Source organism: Hypanus sabinus, chromosome X1, assembly GCF_030144855.1.
Source record: "Hypanus sabinus isolate sHypSab1 chromosome X1, sHypSab1.hap1, whole genome shotgun sequence".
In the NCBI taxonomy this organism is placed as follows: domain Eukaryota; kingdom Metazoa; phylum Chordata; class Chondrichthyes; order Myliobatiformes; family Dasyatidae; genus Hypanus; species Hypanus sabinus.
Window position 1 is genome coordinate 65,625,723 of NC_082738.1, and position 23,733 is coordinate 65,649,455.

The following is a 23,733-nucleotide window of genomic DNA, read 5'->3' on the forward strand; positions in this document are numbered from 1 at the left end:
CAAGAATGACGAGTCAGCTTACAGAGAGGAGGTGCAGTGGCTAACGGACTGGTGCAAAGCCAACTACCTGTCTCTGAATGTGAACAAAACAAAAGAGATGGTTGTTGACTTCAGGAGAGCACAGAGCAACCACTCCCTGCTGAACATCGACGGCTCCTCGGTAGAGATCATTAAGAGCACCAAATTTCTTGGTGTTCACCTGGCGGAGAATCTCACCTGGTCCCTCAACACCAGCTCCATAGCAAAGAAAGCCCAGCAGCGTCTCTACTTTCTGCGAAGGCTGAGGAAAGTCCATCTCCCACCCCCCATCCTCATCACATTCTACAGGGGTTGTATTGAGAACATCCTGAACAACTGCATCACTGCCTTGTTCGGAAATTGCACCATCTTGGATTGCAAGACCCTGCAGCGGATACTGTGGTCAGCTGAGAAGATCATCGGGGTCTCTCCCCGCTATTACAGCCATTTACACCACACGCTGCACCCGCAAAGCTAACAGTATTGTGAAGGACCCCACGCACCCCTCACACAAACTCTTCTCCCTCCTATCATCTGGGAAAAGGCTCCGAAGCATTCGGGCTCTCACGACCAGACTGTGTAACAGTTTCTTCCCCCAAGCTATCAGACTCCTCAATACCCAGAGTCTAGACTGACATCTACATCATTTATTATTATATTGTAATTTGTCCTCTACTGTGCCTATTGTCTTGTTTATTAATCATTGCACTGTTTTGTGCACTTTATGTAGTCCTGTGCAGGTCTGTAATATAGTGCAGTTTTTTATGTTGTTTTATGCAGTCTAGTGTAGTTTTGTGTTGTTTCATGTAGCACCAGGGTACTGGAGGAACGTTGTTTGGTTTTTACCAGCAGTTTATGGTCGAAATGACAATAAACGTGACTTGACTTGACTTGATATAACTTATTCAATCTTTCCTTACAAATCAGGTGTTCCAGTCCTAGCAATATCCTTGTGAATTTTATCTGTACTCCTTCAAACTTATTTACATTTTTCTTGTAGGTAGGTGACCAAAATGGCACACAATGCTCCAAATTCGGCCTCACCAATGTCTTATAGAACTTCAACATAACATCCCATCTCCTATACTCAATACTTTCATTTATAAAGGCCAATGTGCCAAAAATTTTCTTTACAACCCTATCTGTAAAGCCATTTTCAATGAATTATAGACCTGTATTCCCAGATCTTTGTTCTACCACACTCCTCAGTGCTCTACCGTTCGCTGTGTAAGACCGACCCCGGTTGGTTCTCCCAAAGTGCAACACCTCACACTTGTCTACATTAAATTCCATCTGCCATTTTCAGCCCATTTTTCCAGCCGGTCTAGATCCAGTTGCAAGCCATGATAGCCTTCCTCGCTGTCCACTGCATTCCCAATCTTGGTGTCATCCACAAATTTGCTGATCCAATTAACCACATTATCATCCAGATCATTGATAGAGAAGACACACAAGAACAGACCCAGCACCGATCCCTGTGGCACACCACTAGTCATAGGCCCAGTCAGAGAGGCAACCATCTCCTACCACTCTCTGACTTCTCCCACAGAGCCAATGTCTAATCCAATTTGTTACCTCATCTTGAATGCCGAGTGACTGAACCTTCTTGAGCAACCTCCCATGCAGGACCTTGTCAAATGCTTTGCTGAAATCCCTGTAGACAACATTCATTGCCTTGAATCCACCAACTTTCATGGTTACTTACTCAAAAAACTAAGGTTGCTAGACATGACTTACTGTACCACGTTCAAAGCCATGCTGACGATCCGTAATCAAGATACTCATATATACAGTCCTTTAGAATACCTTCCAATAACTTTCCACTAATGTCTGGCTTACTTACCTATAATTTCTTGGTTTATTCTTCAAGCTTTTCTTAAACAGCAGAACAACATTAGATATCCTTTAATGTTCTGGTACCTCACCTGTCACTAAGGATTTAAATATGTCTGCTAGGGCCCCTGCAATTTCTGCACTTGCCTCCCACAAGAACCAAGAAAACATTCTATCAGATCCTGTGGATTTGTTCACCCTAATTTGCCTCAAGATAGCAAACAACTCCTCATCTGTGATCTGTATAGGGTTCATGACCTCACTACTGCTTTGCCTCACCTCTATAGACTCTGTGTCTGTCTCCCAACTAAATACAGATTGAAAAAATCCATTTAAGATCTCCCCCATCTCTTTTGGTTCAACACCTAGATTACCGTTCTGATCTACCGGAGGACCAATTTTGTCCCTTGCAATCCTTTTGCTATTAACATATTTGTAGGATTCTCCTTCACCTTGCTTGCTAGAGTAACCTCATGCCTTCTTTTGGCCTTCCTGATTTCTTTCTTAAGTGTTCTCTTGTATTTCTTGTACTCCTCAAGTATCTCATTTGTTCCTACCTGCCTATACGTGATATACAACTTCTTGTTTTCTGAACCAGGGCCTCACTATCTCAAAAACCAATGTACCCTTTGGGGACTTTGGAGTTCTAACATTTAATTGTTGTTTATTCTTTGGGACACTCCATTGTTTTTGTGGATGTTAGCGAAGAAAAAGAATTTCACAATGTATATTGCATACATTTCTCTGACATCAAATGTACCTTTGAAACCTAATACCTTTTATCCTGACAGGCACATACAAGCTTTGTACTCTCGGAATTTCCCCTTTGAAGGGCTCCCACATACTGTACACCTTTGCCAGAAAACAGCCTGTCCCAACCAAGGTTCGTCAGCTCCTTTCAGATACCATCAAAATTGGTATTTCTCCAATTTAGAATCTCAACCTAAGGACCAGACCTATCCTTTTTCATAATTATCTTCAAATTAATAACATTGTGGCCCCTGAATGCAAAGTGTTCCCTACACAAAGTTCTGTCATCTACCCTGTCTCATTCCCTAATAGCAGATCAAGTATCACACACTCTCTCCTTGGGACTTCTACGTACTGATGAAGGAAACTTTCCTGAGTGCATTTGAGAAACCCTATCCCACCTAGTCCTTTTACAGTATGGGAGTTCCAGACAATATGTGAAAAGTTAAAATTACCTATAATAATATCCTTATGATTCTTATAACAGTGTGCAATTTCTCCACAAATTTGTTCCTCTAAATCCCATGGATTGTTGGGTGGTTTGTAATATAGCCTCATTAACGTGGTCTTAACATACCTTTCTTAATCCTCAGTTGCACCCATAAAGCCTCACTAGACAAGTTCTCCAGTCTGTTCTGATGGAGCACTGCCATGACGTTTTCCCTGACTATGAGGGGTGATTGGTAAGTTCATGGCCTAAGGTAGAAGGAGTCAATTTTAGAAAACCTAGCACATTTATTTTTCAACATAGTTTCCTCCTACATCTACACATTTAGTCCAGTGGTCGTGGAGCGTACGGATCCCTTCTTTGTAGAAGTTGGCATCTTGGACCTCCAGGAGTGGTCTACAGCAGGGGTGATTGATAAGTTTGTGGTCTAAGGTAGAAGGAGATGAGTTATTAACTTCCAACTTTCTGCATAATCACTCAAAGAGTTGAACTGCACGTGCATGTAACAAGAGCTGTATAACTCATCTCCTTCTACCTCAGGCCACAAACTTATCAATCATCCCTGCTTCTGGAGGTCCAAGATGCCGACTGTTACAAAGAAGGGATCCATATGCTCCACTACTGCTGGACTAGGTGTGTAAATGTAGGAGGGGACTATGTTGAAAAATAAATGTGCCAGGTTTTCTAAAGTTGACTTCTTCTACCTTAGGCCACAAACTTATCAATCACCCCTGGTAGTAACACCACCCCTCCCTCTTTAATCCCTCCCCCTCTGTCACATCTAAAACAACAGAAAACCGAAATATTGAGCTGCCAGATCTGCCCCTCCTGAAACCAAGTTAGACTAATGGCTAAAATAGGAAGACATGGAGACTGTGGAAAGGGTGCAGACAAGGCTCTCCAGGAAACTGCCTTGATTAGAGGGCATAGAGTTATAAATAAAGGTTGTATAAATATAAACTTGGGTTATTCTCCCTAAAAGGTCTTTAAATTGTGAGAGACATGGAGTAAATAGTCAGAATCCTTTCCCCGGAATAGAAACATCAAATATCCGAGGACATGCTTTCAAGATTAGAGGAGGGAAAGTTAAAGATGATTTGAGAGGCAATTTTTAACACAGAGGATTGTGGGTGCCTGGAATGGATTACCGGAGCAAATGTAGGAGCGGGCAATTTAGTACAGTGAAAGAGGCTCGTCAATTATCACATGAATATGAAGAGAATGGAGGCAGTTGGGTCCATTCCTTAGGGCCATCTAGTGGACAGAGCCTGTGACTACACCGCGACTACAAATTTAGCAAATACAATCAGAATCAGGTTTATTATCACCGGCGTGTGTCGTAAAATTTGTTAGCTTAGCAGCAGCAGTTCAATGCAATGCATAATATAGAAGAAGAGGAAATATTTAATACTATTTTAATTTAAAATTGCCATTTGCTGGCTTTGAATTGATCTGGAAAAACATCTATAGGAGCATGAAATTCTAAACAACAGATAAATGTTAGCTTTATTTGTCACATGTACATCAAAACATTGAAATATACAGTGAAGTGCATTGCTTGCATCAATGACTAATGTTGAGGATGTGCTGGCCAAGTGTCACCATGCTTCCAGTGGCAACGTAGCATGTCCGCACCTTACTACCATCAACCCATTCGTCTTTGGGGTGTAGGAGGAAACTGGAGCACCTGGAGGAAATCCACACACCCACGTGGAATTGAACGCAGGTCACTGGCTCTGTAAATTGTTGTGCTAACTGCTATGCTACCGCGCTGCTCTCAACTCGTAAGGAAGGAGTGTTCTGGCTCCCTACAAAAAAAAAGTCACTTAGCAAATATTAGTCAGGTCAGCATTTCAGGTCACTGACCTTTGATCAGAACTGGGAAATGTTAGAGATAAAATAAGCTATAGATTTCAGAGAATAGGGTGAGTTGGTATTGGTGGTGTGTGGGGCTCTGAGAGGGGGTGGAGGAAAAATGGAGTAAGATTTGTGACTGGAAAGAAAGGCAGAAGACATTAAATGCTGCGAAGGTTCATAGTGCAGGGTGAAAGAGGGATTAGCTAGTAACAAAAGGCATGCCTGGAGGAGGTCTAATGAGAGAAATACAATGATTATCTTAACAGAAATAAAAATTGGATACCTGGCGTATACATTGCAAAATCTAGAGGTAATTGAGTAGGTTTTGAAATCTGCCCATCTCCACAATGTGGTACCCTACACAGTGCCTTCCACTGGAAGCCTGGTCCTCAGCACTTTATGGGCAGCCCTTAGGTTGGAAATTGACGTGTCCTTACTCTGGCTCTATGCACTTTTAGTCAGAGTCTGCAGAAGGATGAGCGGTTTAGGAGAAAGTGGTAGATAGAATACAATGCAGCAAAAAGTCTGCACATTGGTAGAAGGAATAAAGGTGTAGACTATTGTGAATGTTGTTGGGCCCCTTAGCTGAGGAAAGATGTGCTGGTATTGGAAAAAGTCCAGAGGAAGTTCATAAGTATAATCCCAGATATGAAATGGTTAATGTATGAGGAGCCTTTGATGAAGAGGGATTTCATTGAAATATATCAAATATTGAAAGGCCTAGATAGAGTGAACGTGAAAAGGAGGTTTCCAATAGTAGAGAGTCTAGAGTCAGAGGAAACAGTCTGAGAATATAAGGATATCCCTTTGGAAGAGAGATCAGGAATTTCTTACACAGTGGGTGGTGAATCTGTGGGATTCATTGTCACTGATGCTATGGAGGCCAAATCATTGAGTATATTTAAAGTGGAGGTTGACAGGTTCTTGATTTGTAAGAATGTCAAAGGTTATGGTGAGAAAGACAGTAGAGTGGGGTTGAGAGGGAAAATAGATCAGCCATGATGGAATGGTGAGACAAACTTGAACGGCTGAATGACCTAATTCTGTTCCTATGTCTTATGGTCTCTGACATCACTGGTAAGGCCAATGTGCGACCACAGACCCTGCCACAACTGGGACAGTATATTCTTGATGAAATTGAGTGTGGGAGATTCTGTGATCCTTCTGCCACTTTTGCTTGGCTTCCCCTGTGGTCCCTTTGGAGCTACTTGAGACTCCAGGTGTTTTCTGAGATACTTCTAGAGAGATTTCTGGCAGGGATTCCCATGCCATGGTGAATATGTTATATATTGTTAAGGAGGCTTTGAAAACATCCATGAAGCCTTCTGGCTGCACTTGCTATGGTGGAGTCTGGAACTGAACCTGGTGTTAGACATGTGAGTTAATCAGTTTATTATTGTTACATCTAAAGGAGTGCTGTCACAGAAAGCAGCATCCATATCAAGGAACCCCACCATCCATCTCTGTTCTCGCTGCTAACATTAAGGAGGAAGTGCAGGAGCCTTAGGTCTCACACCACCAGGTTCAGGAAGTTGCAGGTCCCTGCAACCTTCAGGCTCCTGAAATAGCGTAGATCACATCACTCAGTATAACACCAAACTTTCAGGGATTCTACAACTCATGTCTTCAGTATTATTTATTCATCTTTCAATCTATCTATTCATTTGTTTATTATTCTCGTATTTGCACAATTTACCTTCTTTGGTATTTGTCAGCCTTTGTGCGTAATTTTTCATTGATTCTACTGTAATTCTTTCTTCTAATGTGAATGCCTGTAAGAAAACAAATCTCCGGGTTGTTCAAAGTCAAATTATTATCATATGCAACCCTGAGATTCATTTTTTTGCAGGCATTCAGAGTGGAACAGAGAAATACAACAGAATCACTGAAAAACCACAAACTGACAAACATAATGTGTAAAAGAAGACAAACTGTGCAAATACAAAAGCAAACAAATAAATAAATAAACAAATATTGAGTACACGAGTTGTAGAGTCCTTGATAGGTTGTGGCATCAGCTTAGATTTGAGCTGAGTGAAGTTAGCCACGCTAGTTCAGGAGTCTGATGTCAGTGGGATCATAATTGTTGCTGAATCTGGTGCGTGGGACCAGTGGCTCCTGTACCTTCTGCCTGATGGTAAATGTCACCATGTACAACCTTGAGATTCAGGCAACAAACTATGCAAATACAAATAGAACAAGAAAAAATGAAATAATAATACTGATAATAAATAAGTGATAAATATGGAGAACATGAGGTGAAAGTGAGTCTATAGATTGTGGGAACAGTTCAGTGATGGGGCGAGTTAGTTGAGTGGTTATCCCTTTTGGTTCAGCAGCCTGACAGTTGAGGGGTAATAACTGTTTCTGAACCTGGTGGTGCGGGACCTGCGACTCCTGTACCTCCTTCCTGATGGCAGTAGCAAGAAGACAGCACGTGCTGGATGGTGGGGGCCCTTGATCATGGATGCAGCATTCTTGTGCCAGCGCTCCTTGTAGATGTGCTCAATGGTGGGGTGGATTTCTGAAGATTAACAGAAGCTTTTACAGAGTCACATGGCATGGAAATAGGCTATTCAGTCCAATTCATCCACGCTGATCCGTATGTCCATCAGAGTTGGTCTTGTTTGCCCTTGTCTCTTCAAACGTTTTCTATCCATATACCAGTCTAAATGTCTTTGGGGGTCCTCGGTGTAGGACGCTGCTTTCTTGTGGCAGCATTCCTTGTAGATATGCTCAGTGGTGGGGAGGGCTTTTCCTGTTATGGAGTGGGCAATATCCACAGGTGAATTTTAAGCCTTTCGTATCCTTCTCACAAGATCAATGTAACTTCAATTCTTAATAATGCTTCTTGTTTTGTAATTTTAAACAAACACACTTTATTCATCTTGGTGTGGATAATGTTTATAATTGTTGCATTGCCTTTATTCATCTTGGTGTGGATAATGTTTATAATTGTTGCATTGCCTTTTTAAGCCTTTCGTATCCTTCTCACAAGATCAATGTAACTTCAATTCTTAATAATGCTTCTTGTTTTGTAATTTTAAACAAACACACTTTATTCATCTTGGTGTGGATAATGTTTATAATTGTTGCATTGCTGCACTCCCACTGGTGACAAAAATGCAGAACTGAAATTTAGTTCAGATTCATATAGAAAGCAGCAGGGAGTGGAACTAATTGGAGAGTTTCCTCAAAGAGCTGGCACTGGAATACAGTATGATACAAATAGGCAGCTGTGGTAAATATTTTGTTGAAGGTATTACTGCTGGGAATTGAAAACTTCCCTGGTTAAGAAAGACAGCGTCAAAATCAAGAGTCCAGTACAATGCAGATCATGTGAAAAGAACACACCTCTGTAAGCCATTGGGACCCTCAGAGGTTAACTGCACTGAAAATCCAGTAAACATGTGGGCTGTTTGGTATACTTCCATCACAAACAGGAGGAAATCTGCAGATGCTGGAAATCCAAGCAACACACAAAATGCTGGAGGAACTCAGCAGCTCAGGCAGCATCTATGGAAAAGAGTAAAGCAGTCCACGTTTTGGGCTGAGATCTTTCAGCAGAACTGGGAAGGAAGGGGATGAAGTCAGAGTAAGAAGGTGGTGGGGTGGGGTGGGGGGAAGGAAGTTGTTCAATGTGCAAGTGATAAATGAAACAGGGGAGCGGTGAGGGGTGAAGTAAAGAGCTGGGAAGTTGGTTGGTGAGAGATAAAGGGCTGGAGGAGAGGGAATATGATAGGAAATGACAACATTAACCACACTTCAAACCATTTCAGGATGTCTTGGGATAGCATTCCTCTCTGAAGGATGTCTTATAAAATTAATTTCTGATCTACTAGGGATGGTCAAGAGGTGGGTGTATTACCAATAAAGTTTGCATCCTGTAAACAAATTAGTGAAATCCAAAGTAAATGTAAACAGGTGCTTAAAGGTGATCCCCTTTCTGAAAGCAAATTAACTATTTAGTTCAGATGAACTGGAATTGGTTTATTATTGTCTATAAAAGCTTGTCTTGCATACTGATCAAATTATTATGCAGTGAATTGAGGTAGAACAAAGTAAATCAAGTGTTCTTGATCTGAAATGTTAACTGTTTCTTTTTCAACAGATACTGTCTCACCAGCTGGGAACTTCTAGCATTTTCTGTTTTTGTTTTCTGTAGATACAGCACAGTAACAGGCCCTTCTGACCCAATGAGCCTGCTCTGCCCAATAACATCCATGGGATCAATTAACCTACTAACCCACGGTAGTGTAGGTGTCAGCTCAACACTATTACAGCTCGGGGCAGTCCGGAGTTCAGAGTTCAATTCCAGTGCCATCTCTAAGGAGTCTGTATGTCATCCCCGTGACCATGTGGGTTTCCTCTGAATGCTCCGGTTTCCTCTCTCAGTCCAAAGATGTACAGGTTAGTAGGTTAATTGGTCATTGTAAATTGCCACGTAATTAGGCTAGTGTCAAATAGGTGGGTTGCTGGGTGGCGTGTATTGTTGGACATGAAGGACCTGCTCTGCCCAGTAACACTAAACAAAATCAATATGTCTTTGGAATGTGGTTGGCAACCCACGTGGTCGTGGGGAGAACGTGACAGTGAAGCCGGGTTGTTGGTGCTGTAATAGTGTTACACTAACTGCTATGCTACTGTGTAGCCCAATGTTTTTATTTTATCAAACTTTTCCTTGCTGGGAAAATGTTTCTGGTATGATTGGATACAGATCGAGATGGCTTAAAAGATGATATCTTTCTTTCAAATATTAAGCTTTTAACAGTGGTGGCTTTGGTCACCTACTCTCTACACAGGTTATAGAATCCCTGGCACGTGGTTCAACCTACCGAAGTGAATTCCATCAGAAACACAAAGCATTATATTGTTAAATTTTAGAACATAGCATAGGATAGACCCTTTGGCCCACATTGTGCCAACCTTATAACCTACTTAAACATCAATCTACCCTTTCCTCCCACACAGCCCTCCATTTTTCTATGTGACTATCTAAGAGTTTCTTAAATGTCCATAACATACCTGCCCTGTCTCTTTCACCACACCTGGCAGCAAATTCCTTTACTCCATGTAAAGCCACAGTATCAATGCATTTCCGAGTTTGGAGTTTGACTCCAGCACCATTCTGTAAGGAATCTCTCTATATCCTCCTCGTGGAATTCATGGGTTTTCTCTGGTGCTCCATTTCCCTTCCACAGTCCAAAGATGTACCGGGTAGGTTAATTGGTCATTGTAAATTGCCCCATAATTAGGTTAGGGTTAATTGGGGGTTGCTGGGATGGCAAAATATTCAAATATAGCTGCTTTAAAACAGGACACCGGGTGATTATGCAGAGAGATAACCTAAAAGGTGGGTGCCTCCCATAGTTGTCGCCATATTTAATATGGCAGATAGGTGTGGCATTCCTTGTGGATCATAAACTGGCTGTGATAAATCAAATAACCTCACAACTAATGCTCAAGGGTATTAATTTAACATGAGAGGAGATATTGTAAATTCAAAGGAGATGTGTAGGGCAAGTTTTTTTGCCCTATACAGAGCGGTGGGTGCCAGAAATGCACTGTCAGGGCTGGTAGTGGAGGCAGTTAAGAGGCTCTTGGATAGGCACATGAATATGCTGAGAATGAAGGGATATGGGTATTCTGTAAGCAGAAAAGGGATTAGTTTGAGTGGTTCAGCACATTGTGAGATGAAGGGCCTGTTCCAATGTTGTACTTTATTAGTTACTTCCGACACATGATAAAGTGGTATGTTCATGGCCTTCTGCTACTGTAGCCCATCCACTTCAAGGTTTGATGTATTGCATGCTTACAGATACGCTTCTGCACACCACTGTGGTAATGCATGGTTATTTGATTTACTGTCCTTTCAGCTTGAACCAGTTTGGCCATTCTCCTTTGACAAGGCATGTCCCCCCACAGAACTGCTCACTGGATGTTTTTCTTCTCATTTTTCACACAATTGTCTGTTAACTCTAGAGACTGATGTGTGTGAAAATCCCAGGAGATCATCACTTTCTGACGTACTCAAACTGCCCCGTCTGGCACCAACAATCATTCCACGATTAATGTCGCCTAGATTACTTTTCCTCATTCTGATGTCTAGTTTGAACAACAGCTGAAACTCTTGACATGCTTTTATGCTTTGTGCCTCTCACATGATTAGCTGATTAGATAGTTGCATTAATAAGCAGGTATACGTACATAATAAAGTGGCCACTGAGTGTACTTAGGAAGCCAAATTAAAATTTTGGGAGCCAGAAGAGAATGAAAATGCTGCAATCTGGAGCAGAACTTGGTAAGAACATGATTGGAACCATGATGCAGAGTTTTGACCTGAAGTGTCAACAAGACCTTTCCTCTAACAGCTGCTGTATGACCTGTTGAATTCCTCCAGCAGATTATTTGTTGCTTAAAATTTCAGGTGGGAGTTTACAGGCAGCCAGGCAACTTTACAGAAGACAAGATTTACTAGGATGCTGTTTGGATGAGATAGCATGTCTTATGAAGACAGGGTGAGTGAATTAGGGGTTTTCTCTTTGGAGAGAAGGAGGATGAGAGGTGACTTGATAGGGCATACAAGATGATAAGAGATATAGATCGAATGGACACCAGAGACTTTTTTTCCGGGGCAGAAATAGCTAATAAATTGGGGCATAATTTTAAGGTGCTTGGAGGACTATGTTGAGGGGGCAGGGTTGTCAGAGGCATGTTTTTCACATAGAGAGTGGGTGCATGCAATGCCCTGCAACGGGTGGTGATAGAAAAATACATCAGGAAACTCTTAGATAGGATGGATGATAGAAAAAAATGGAGGGCTGTGCAGGAGGGGATATTTGTGCAGAGCTTTGTATAGGTACGTTCCAATGAGACAGGGACATTATGGTAGAGTACAGGAAACGTTGTAATAAATCTAGTCAAGAAGAAAAGCTTACAAAAGGTTCAGAGAGCTAGGTAATGTTAGAGATCTAGAAGATTATAAGGCTACCAGGAAGGAGCTTAAAAAGGAAATTTGAAGAGCTAGAAGGGGCCATGAGAAGGCCTTGGTGGGCAGGATTGAAGAAAATTCTACAAGTATGTGAAGAGCAGGAGGATAAGATGTGAGAGAATAGGACCTGTCAAGTGTGACAATGGGAAAGTGTATGGAACCAGAGGAAATAGCAGAGGTACTTAATGAATACTTCAGTATTCACTATGGAAAAGGATCATGGTGATTGTAGTGATGACTTACAGCAGACTGAAAAGCTTGAGCATGTAGATATTAAGGAAGAGGATGGCTGGAGCTTTTGGAAAGAATCAAGTTGGATAAGTCTCTGGGACCAGATGAGATGTACCCCAGGCTACCATGGGAGGCAAGGGAGGAGATTGCTCAGCCTTTGCATTATCAATAGGGACGGGAGAGCTTCCGGAGGATTGGAGGGTTGTGGATGTTCCTTCTTATTTAGGAAAGGGAGTGGAGAAAGCCCAGGAAATTATAGACCAGTGAGTCTTACCTCAGTGGTTGGTAAGTTGATGGAGAAGATCCTGAGAGGCAGGATTTATGAACATCTGGAGAGGCATAATATGATTAGGAATAGTCAGCATGGCTTTGTAAAGGGCAGGTCGTGTCTTACAAGCCTGATTGAATTTTTTGAGGATGTGACTAAACACATTGATGAAGGAAGAGTAGTAGATGTAGTGTAAATGGATTTCAGCAAGGCATCTGATAAGGTACCACAAACAAGGCTTATTGAGAAAGTAAGGAGGCATGGGATCCAAGGGGACATTGCTTTGTGGATCGAGAACTGGCTTGCCCACAGAAGGCAAAGAGTGGTTGCAGACGGGTCATATTCCGCATGGAGGTCGGTCACCAGTGGTGTGCCTCAGGGATCTGTTCTGGGACCCTTACTCTTCGTGATTTTTATAAATGACCTGGATGAGGAAGTGGAGGGATGGGTTAGTAAGTTTGCTGATGACACATAGGTTGGAGGTGTTGTGGATAGTGTGGAGGGCTGTCAGAGGTTTCAGCGTGACATTGATAGGATGCAAAACTAGGCTGAGAAGTGGCAGATGGAGTTCAACCATAAGTTGATAAGTGTGAAGTGGTTCATTTTGGTAGATCAAAGATAATGGCAGAATGTAGTATTAATGGATCAGAGGGGTCTTGGGGACCAAGTCCATAGGATGCTCAAAGCAGCTGCGCAGGTTGACTCTGTGGTTAAGAAGGCGTATGGTTTATTGGTCTTCATTAATTGTGGAATTGAATTTAGGAGCTGAGAGGTAATGTTGCAGCTATATAGGACCCTGGTCAGACCCCACTTGGAGTACTGTGCTCAGTTCTGGTTGCCTCACTACAGGAAGGATGTGGAAGCCATAGAAAGGGTGCAGAGGAGATTTACAAGGATGTTGCCTGGATTGGGGAGCATGCCTTATGAGAATAGGTTGAGTGAACTCAGCCTTTTCTCCTTGGAGCGACGGAGGATGAGAGGTGACCTGATAGAGGTGTATAAGATGATGAGAGGCATTTATCGTGTGGATAGTCAATGGCTTTTACCCAGGGCTGAAATGGTTGCCACAAGAGGACACGGGTTTAAGGTACTGGGAAATAGGTACAGAGGAGATGTCAGGGGTAAGTTTTTTTACTCAGAGTGGTGAGTGCGTGCAATGGGCTGCTGGCAATGGTGGTGGAGGTGGATCCGATAAGAGGCTTTTAGAGGGCTGTAGGTCAGCCTAGTAATTTCTAAGGTAGGGACATGTTTGGCACAACTTGGGGGCTGAAGGGTGTGGTATTGTGCTGTCGGTTTTCTATGTTTCTGTGAAGGATTACATTAAGCTTAGAGTAGTAGCTTAAGCCTGTAATATTGTATGTTCTCTTGCGTTTGTTAATCTTAGTATTTGGGAGTATTGGACTCAATACTAACTGCAACTTTCATCTGGCCTGTGTCTTCATTCCATAGACTTACAATCATACATCGAAAGACACCCTTTGGCCCACTGAGTTTATGTTGATAATCAAGCATCCATTTGCACAAATCCCATTTTTGATTTGCTCCACATTCCCAACTACTCCCATATTCTACCTTGTACCCACACTATGGACAATTTAGAATGATTAACCCACCAACCTGCACATCTGTGGGATGTGGGAGGAAAGTGGAGTACATGGAGCAAACAGATACTGTCACGAGGAGAATGTACAAACTTTGCACAATCTATATGTGAGGTGAGAAAGTGGAGTACATGGAGCAAACAGATACTGTCACGAGGAGAATGTACAAACTTTGCACAATCTATATGTGAGGTGAGGATTGAACCCAGGTCACTGTGGCTCTGTCATCGGCACCATACTGCCACAGCTTGTTGCCTAGTCCAAATCCAGCTGCAGGGTGAGGACAAGAGTTCAGATTAACTATCACTTCTTAATAGAAACAATAGTAGTAACATTTGAAAGTAGGAGGGGGAGGGGAAATGTGAAATGATAGAAGACCAGACCCCACCCCTCTGGTCTTCTGCTATCATTTTGCATTTCCCCCTCCTACTTTCAAATCTCTTACTATCTTTCCTTTCAGTTCGTCCTGACATGTAATCGACAGTGCTTCTCCCTATAGATGCTGCCCGGCCTGCTGTGTTCCACTAGCATTTTGTGTGCATTGCTTGAATTTCCACGTGAGTAGTAACATTTACATTGTTCCTTTTCATGCGTTGGGCAGCATTTTCACTGTTTCCGTAGCATTTCACCGTTTTTGAGGCCAAGTTGTTGGTTGGCTCAACGCTCAAACCAGCACGGATGGAAAGTGTGCAAGCAGCCAACCAGATTCGAACTCGGGATCATTAGCCTTGAAGCCTGGTGCTGATGCCACTACACCACTGGCCAGCAGATATTATTTTGTGCCAGAGGTATCCAGGAAGGAGTAGCACCTCTGTTGAAGGGGCCAGTCATGTTTAATCTGGGGCAGCTCACTCACCTCTCATCTATGGCTCCAAATAGCTCTTTGGATGTGACAGCGGCCACACCCCGATACTCCAATTTGACAGACGGACTAAACCAAGTAAGGTAGGGACATGCCTGTCCTAGCATGTGGAGCCAGCTTCAGTAGGCTGGGCCAATGAGATCTTCAGTGAGATCCAATGGCTAGGGAGGTCATTTAGCAGTGGCTTGTGCTGTGTGTTTTGCACCTTGGCCCAGAGGAATAATATTTCACTTGGCGTATACACGTGTACGGTTGAATGATAATAAACCTGAACTTGAAGGTAAATGTTGTTGAAGGACTAGCAGGGTTTAGTAATTGCTCTGTCTGAGACTGCAAGAACCTGGAGAGAGTTGTGGACAAATCATGGAAACCAGCCTCCCTTTCATGGACTTTGTCTATATTTCTGTGTCCATAAATCAAAAACCCCACCCACCCTGGACATTCTCTCTTCTAACCTCCCACCCCAGGTCAAGCAGAAGATGCAAAAGCCTGGATGCACGTACCATTAGGCTCAAGGACAGCTTCCATTCCTCGGATATAAGACCACTGAATGTGGGGGGAGGTTAGAGGCACAAAAGACTTAACGCTATAAATCAGCTAATTGTTTTGTTCTGTCTCCCCTCTTGCTGTGAAATGGGGACTCTTTTTTTCCCCTTTATTAGGGAGAGAGAGAACCTGTGGCATGTTGAATTGTTGGGTTAACAATGAGTTTTTGTTGTACTGCAGATCATGGTCTTTATTGAGGGCCTTGCTATTGGTTGCTTGGTGCGTGGAGGGCGGTGATGCTATTTTTGCAGAAGTAGGTGGGGTGGGGGTTTTGTTGCTTTGCTGCTGCTTGTGTGTAGGAAGGGGTAGTAGGGGGGGCAACACACAATGCCAGCGGAACGCAGCAGGCCAGGCAGCATCTATAGGAAGAAGCACAGTTGACGTTTTGGGCCAAGACCCTTCATCAGAACTAAAGGAAAAAAGAGATAAGAGATCTGAATGTGGGGGGTGGGGAATCCAAAATCATGGGAGAAGACAGGAGGGGGAGGGATGAAGCTAAGAGCTGGAAAGGTGATTGGTGAAAGTGATACAGAGCTGGAGAAGGGAAAGGATCATGTGGCAGGAGGCCTTGGGAGAAAGGAAGTGGGAGGGGGATGGAGAACAGGCAAGGAGTGACTGTGAGAGGGACAGGGAGAGAAAAAATAGAGAGAGGAAGAAAGGGGGGGGAAGAGGGGGAAGAGAGAGAAAGAAAGAGAATAATAAGGGATGGGGTAAGAAGGGGAGGAGGGGCATTAACAGAAGTTTGAGAAATCAATGTTCATCCCATCAGGTTGGAGGCTACCCAGCCGGAATATAAGGTGTTGTTCCTCCAACCTGGGTGTGGCTTCATCTTGACAGTAGAGGAGTCAATGGATAGACATGTCAGAATGGGAATGGGACGTGGAATTAAAATGTGTGGCCACTGGGTGATCCTGCTTTCTCTGGCAGACAGAGCATAGGTGTTCAGCGAAACTTTCTCCCAGTCTGCGTTGGGTCTCACCAATATATAAAAGGCCACACCGGGAGCACCGGACGCAGTATACCACACCAGCCGACTCACAGGTGAAGTGTCGCCTCACCTGGAAGGACTGTCTGGGGCCCTGAATGGTGGTGAGGGAGGAAGTGTAAGGGCAGGTGTACCACTTGTTCCGCTTACAAGGATAAGTGCCAGGAGGGAGATTGGTGGGATCTCGTTGGAGATGGCTTTGGGGTTCTAATGTTTTAACTATCACTCATTCTTTGGGGTACTTCTGTTCTCATGGATATTTGTGAAGAACAAGAAATTCAGGATGTATACATTTCCCTGAGTAACTCAGCAAATCAGATAGCATCTATGGAGGGAGATAAACAGTGGGCATTTTGGTCTGCAACTCTTGATAAGGACTGGAAAAGAAGGGGTAGAAGCTAGAATAAGGTGGGGAAGAGGAAGGAGAACAAGATGGCAGGTGATAGGCAAGAGCAGATGAGGGGGAACGTGATTGTGTGGGGGAGGAAGAAGTTTGAAGCTGGGAGGTGATTGGTGGAAGAGCTAAAGGAATGATGAAGGAATCTGATATAATAGGTCAGTGGACGATGAAAGAAAGAGAAGGAGGAGAGGTACCACAGGGAGGTGATCAGCAGGTGAGAGAAGGGATGAGAGAGGAAGCAGAATTGGCAATGGTACAAGAGAGAAGGAAGGAGGGGGCCAAACTACCAGAAGTTGGAGAAATCAATGTTCATACCAACAGTTTGAAGGGTATCCATGCAGAATCTGAACTTAGTAGATGAGGCTGTGATGAACATGTCAGAATGGGAATGGGAAGTCGATCTGAAATGTTGGCTACCAGGAGATCCTGTCTTCTGTGGCAGACAGAGAGAGGGTGCTCAACAAAGCAGTCCCCCAATCTGCTTTAGGTGCCATCACTGTAAAAGAGGGCACATGTGGAACACTGGTTGCCTGAGGCCCCCAATTCTAGATACTTCTCAAGGGAAAAATTACCAGTGGGGATACCCAATAGAACATTTGGAGACCTGGTCAAAGTGTTACCTTTTAAACAAGAAGACCAACATAAGCTTTACTAGACACTTGGGTAAGGGAAGATATCCACACAGTCCAATATTTAATCCTCGCTTCCCTCTTCCTCTTCCTCTCCCCTGTTCCACTCCTGTCCCTGCCTCTCTCCACCAGCTGGGACGCTGGTGGAAATCTCTCATTTCAGGGACCTAGAGGGACTCTGGCAGCATCGCAAAACCATTTATCTGGGCCTCATGTTATGATCAGTGGGAACTTGCTGTGCACAAAATGGTTTCCGTCATTCATACTTGAGAAATGTAGACTAATACAAATTTAAAACAAAACAGAGCGGAAACTTTCCAATTCAATATATACACTAGCAAGATATTAACTTTACATGAATTAAATTATTACATTGAAAATCTTCTGCAGTGATTGCCTGCTTGTTGAGTATAATTGTGAATCACATCACTCTTACAGACTTAGAATATGCAATCATAACATCTGTAAAACCCAATTCCATAAACAAAACTACCCGAACAAACTGCTGTTAGACATGTCAGCAGAAATCCCTGAAAAAACTGAAGCCTGCCCCTGAGCTAAATCCCTTTCATCCGGTGAACAATGGCGTTCAGTAGTGTTTGTAAATGTGCTGCAGTTGGCGCTGTGGCCTTATTCCACCGAAGGCACTGTACCAAGAGCAGCGCGTTGGAGCCAGTCCTCTTTGTGGGTACCGTCACAGTACGGAGGCCCCCTGGTCTGCTTGCAGCCACACAAAAAGACCGTCTTCCCTTCCTGCAGTCGAAACCGCAAGGGGGTTGGAGCCGAAGGGATGGACCTGTGGCTTCCATCACAGAATGGCTGAGAAGAAAAAGACAAGAAAAAGCTTAAACATGGTAGCACAGCAGTTAGTGTAACACTTCACAGCATCTGTGATTGGAAGACTGAGGTTCAATTCCCTCCACTGTCTTTAAGTATGTTCTTCCTGTGACCATGTGTGTTTCCTCCAGGTGCTCTGGTTTCCTCCCACATCCCAAAGATGTATGTGTTAGGGCAATTAAGTTGTGGGCAATCTACAATGGTGCCAGAAACATAATGACACTTGCAGGCTGTCCCCAACATGTCTTTGGGAGGTGTTGGTCTTTGATGCAAAACAATGTATTTCACTGTATGTTTTGATTGTAAATATGATAAATAAAGCTAATCTTTTCATTAAAATCTTTTAATTTAGTCACACTACTTATTATTAATTTTGTCCCATTATTAATTAATGTAAATGTTTACTCTGTCTAAGGTGATCACATTTGGCCTCCATATTCAAGCAAGGATATCCCCACTAATGCAGAGATGGGTCAATTGGTTGGTTCCTGGGATGAGAAGATCACACTTAGGTCAAATTTCTTCCCCTATTTGACACTTAGTCTGAACAACAACTGAACCTCTTGACCATGTCTGCTTGCTTTTATGCGTGGAGTTGCAGCCACGATCTTTGCACTAACGAGCTAATCTAATGGAACATAAGAATGTGAGGGGGACTGACGAGAGGTTGCTTTCCCTGGTGTGGTAGTTAGGACTGGGGGAGCATTGTTACAAAATAAGGGGGGGGGGGGTCATCACCCGACAGAAGTGAGCAGGAACTTCTTTGCTTGGAGAATTGTGAAGCTTTGAACCAACTCCAGACAGATGTGGATACGCAGTAATTGATTATATTCCAGGTGCAGGTTGGCGGACATGTTAACTACAAGAAAAACACAGATGCTGGAAAATGGAACAGCAAATGAGATGCCGGAGGAATTCTGCAGGCCAGGAGCACCTGTAGTTTTTGAGTATTGTGAGAGGATGCTCTGCACAAAACTACAGTGAACAATCAATCTGCAGAAAGGGTCATTACTGTATCTACCATCACTACATGATGACTATGTGTCTAGAACAAAGAAGTGCACATGAAAAAACTTTGCAGACACTACCCACTCTGTACACCCGCCTTTTCCAAAGATCCCTTCTGGAAAGTGCTATAAGGGTTATTACAACAAAAACTTCATTCCTTCTTCCCCCAGGTAGTTAATCTAATCAATCCCCACCTTCTCTATCTCATCACTGTAACACTTCAAACAACATTTAATTTCATATTCATACTTTAACATCTAACTTTTTTAATATATTAGTTTATCTTTTATATTGTTTAATTTTTTGTTGTTGCATGATGTACCCTGACCAGCACAACATCACAAATTCCCAACAAACGTAAATGCGTACAGCAAATAAAGTTGACTCTTGATCCTGTGGAGGAAATTGGACAGTAAATATTTCAGGTCTTAACCCAAAACATAAACTGTCTGTTTTCTTCCATTCCTGCTGAGAATCTCGCATGTTGAATTACAAGGAAGTTGAGAAGGCAGGTAGTGGTAACAACTTTGGCTGCTTTAACCCGGAAGTGATTTTCCAGTCCAAAAGGTCCAGGCACTCATGATATAGATGTTGTTTCAACGTTACACAATGGGAGCAAACCTGCATATTGGATAGTGACAAAAATACTGCGGTTTCTGTAGATCAAAGGCTGGTTAGCTTGTGCTGAGTTACTCACTTCCCGACATAAGACCATACATAAGACATAGGGGCAGAAGTAGGCCATTCAGCTCCACCATTCCATCATTACTTATTTATTACCCCTCTCAACCCCATTCTCCTGCCTTCTCCCCATAATCTTTGACAGCTGCCTGGGTCTATGAATCCCACAAATTCACAACCTGCTGGTTAAAGAATTCCTCCTCATCACTATTCTAAAGGGATGTCCTTGTATTCTGAGGCTGTGCCATCTGGTCCAAGACTCCCCCACTATTGGAAATATCCTCTCCACATCCACTCTATCAAGGCCTTTCAATATTCAATAAGTTTCAATGAGATCCCCCCTCATTCTTCTAAATTCCAATGAGTACAGGCCCAGAGCCATCAAACGCTCCTCATACAATAATCCTTTCATTCCTGAAATCATTTTTGTGAACCTCCTCTGAACCCTCTCCAAGGTCCGCACATCCTTTCTTAGATAAATGGCCCAAAACAGCTGTGCTGCTGCCAAGAGCGGCTGTGGAGGCCAGGACATTGGATTTATTAATGCAGAGGTTGATAGGTTCTTGATTAGTCAGGGTGCGAAAGGTTACAGGGAGAAGGGAGGAGAATAGGGTTGAGAGAGAACATGGATCAGTTATAATGAAGTGGCAGAGCAGACTCGATGGGCTGAAAGGAGCAGAATTAGACCAATTGCTCATGGTCTATGGAATCCAGAGTAACCCACATAGAATGCCTGAAGAACTCAGCAGGTCAGGCAGCACCTATGGAGAGGAATAAAGAGTCGACATGTCAGGTCGAGATCTTTCAGACTGATAAGGGGTCTCAGCCCAAAGCATCTAACTCTTTATTCCTTTCCAAACATAGATGCTGCTTGATCAGCTGAGTTCCTCCAGCATTTTTTGCACGTTACACTGCTTTAACCATTCATTCTCTGCATTGTTACAATTTTTTACTAACATACAGCAAGGAAGCAGGTTTTTCAGCCAACTCATCCATGCACAGCAGTGAACTGTAAACCTCCTCAGAGCATCTCTCAGGACTGTGACTAGCAGCCCCTTCTTGCACAAGAAACAGGGGCAGGCATTTGATAAATGGAAACACCACCACCACCAACACCCACAGGTTCTACTCCAAGTCATAACCCATTCAAATCTTGAAAACAGAAACTTCTTCATTGCTGGTTACAAATCATGGACCCAACTAAGGGAGGATCAGTGAACATATAGTAGGACAGTACAGCACAGTGCCTATATAAGAGACTCTTAGATATCCCTAATGCATCTGTTACTACCACTATCGTTGGCATCATGTTCCATGCACCCACCACTCTCTGAGTAAAAACCCTTACCCCAATCACCTTGAAAGTATTCCAACTATGTATTAGCTATCTCCACCCTGGGAAAAATTTCTCCTGCTATCCATTCAATCTATGCATCTTATCTCTGATCCCCCTTCATTCCAAAGAGAAAAGCCCTAGCTCGCTCAGTCTATCCTCACGAGACATCCTCGCCAATCCAAGCAATTAATAAATCTCCTCTTCAGCCTCTCTAAAGCTTCCACATCCTTCTCATAACAAGGCCACGACAAAAGGTGGGTCACTATCTCCTTTTGAAGGTCAGTTAGTGAAAGAGCAATAATGTTGGCCTTGGCACTGTCTTCACCTTTTTTCCTCCATAAGTAAATTCAAAGTGACAACAGCAGTTTGGCTGAGAAGACAGTGTGACAATAGACAGTCCACTATAAAGTCTCACAGATCGCCTCCAGCAATTATTAAACAAAAATATTGTTGTACATGTAGAAATTTACTGGATGTGTCATAAGATGACATGAGAGACAGATCATTTGCCATACTTGTATAATCATTGCTTAAGGGACTGGTTCAATACTTCAAAGGAATACTTAAATGCAGATTGTTTTTTTTTGATACTTGGATTAAAAAAAAAGCACACATCTTTGACATGAAATGTATCCACCAGCACGGTGAGGTTTTGGTTATTATTAATATTCATTTTCAATTATGTGAGGCATTATTTTTTTCTGATTCATGTTCTTTATAAATAGGAATAGAGTCTGGATGGGCTCCGTCTGCAAATGACAATCCTATTTGTGTTGGCAATGCTGTCAAATGCCTTCACAATCCATTCCATGAGAGAATTCTGTCTGCCCCATGACAGAAAGCAGTGAAAATGACGGAAGATAAAAGAGAATAGGAGGGGGGGGGGGAAGAGGGAGAGGGAGAAAAAATATTCATAGGAATGAAATCATGAACACAAGAAAGTCTGCAGATGCAGATCCAAAGCAACACATGGCCCCAAGAAAAGGTCTTGCCCCGAAATGACAATTAGCGATATATTTCCATAGATGCTACCTGACCTGCTGATTTCCTCCAAGATTTTGTGTGTGTTGCTTCATATTAATTAATGTGGTCTGGGTTTAGGAGTCATCCTTGATTTTAAGGCTGCACACAGCTGTTGAAACTAATAAAGGACGATTGCCCAAGCTCATTGGCAGGAACTTCACACTCCTGTTCAACGACTTTGCACTGAGAAGTCAATGGTTTATGAGGGGAATGGACCAGTGTGAAAAAAAATAGCAAAAAGAACAAGTGTGGAATTTTGATCTCCTTTTCTACAACCATACCTGAAAATCACATAAGAAATAGCAGTTCTGACATCTCTTACCCACCCAATTCCATCATTCTTACCAAGAATTGTGTCGTAGCTTGATCAGAAAGCGAAGAAAGACTTTTTGCCTTGGAGGCCACAGCACTTCTTCACCAGAAATTATTCCAATCATCGAGGTCAGGGAAGTCAATGCCATAAATTCAAATTGCATTATTTGGAAGCAGAAATGTCAAGAAAAAAAATTAAAGGGAGGGATGATCTTGATTTTGTTTGAATGCCACACTGCGACTTGAAGGAAGTCTCAGCTGCAATGCAAAGATCAGTGGGCCAATAAATTTGAAACACAAGATGCTGGAAATCCAGAGCAACACACCCAAAATGCCGGATGAACTTAGCAGGTCAGGCAGCAACTATGAAAATGAATAAACAGTTTTGGGCTGAGACCTTTCATCTGCCTTGATGAAGGGCCCCAGTCTGAAACATCGAATGTTTATTCCTCTCCGTCAATACTGCCTGACTTGCTGAGTTCCTCCAGCATGTTGGGCTTATAAATTTACCTCCCTGGTTGAAGTTCTCGTCAGATTTTAGTTTAGATGGCTCAGTTTTCTTGTCAACTTCAACATCCATCATCCAGACCAAGCTCTCTTCTTGTTACTACCATTGGGAAGAAGATACAGGAGCCTTAGGTCCCATACGACCAGGTTCAGGAACAGTTATTACCCCTCAATCATTAGGCTCTTGAACCAGAGGAGAAAACTTAATTTACTCCATCACTGAACTGTTCCCTCAACCTATGGACTCACTTTTGAGGATTCTTCATCTCATGTTCTCGATATTTATTGCTTATTTATTATTGGTATTAGTAGTATTATTATTTTTCTTTCTTTTTGTATTTGCATAGTTTGTTGTCTTTCACACATTTCTTCTGTGCTGTACTTTTCTAATACTCTAAAAGGTTGGTACAACATCGTGGGCCGAGAGGCCTGTACTGCGCTGTAAAATTCTATGTTCTAACAGTTTAGTATGGGCTAGATGGGCTAAAGGGCTGTTTCTGTGCTCTATGACTCTATCTCCCTGCACAGGATCCATATCTCTCATGCTCCTGAGCTAGCATGAATAACTTCACTCACTGATCTGATTCTACAACCAATGGATTCACTTTCA

The 23,733-nt window shown here is 42.8% G+C and overlaps 1 protein-coding gene across 1 annotated transcript in view; it reads right to left on the reverse strand.

Moving 5' to 3' along the window:
* Nucleotides 1-17,730: 17,730 nt before the first annotated feature.
* Nucleotides 17,731-23,733, reverse strand: part of LOC132384978 (CDGSH iron-sulfur domain-containing protein 3, mitochondrial-like) — a 55,757-nt gene continuing 49,754 nt past the window's right edge. The window contains exon 3 of the mRNA XM_059956680.1: nt 17,731-18,238. Within this exon, the coding sequence (XP_059812663.1) occupies nt 18,050-18,238 (189 nt within the window). The 3' untranslated portion in view covers nt 17,731-18,049. The remainder of the gene's footprint in view (nt 18,239-23,733) is intronic.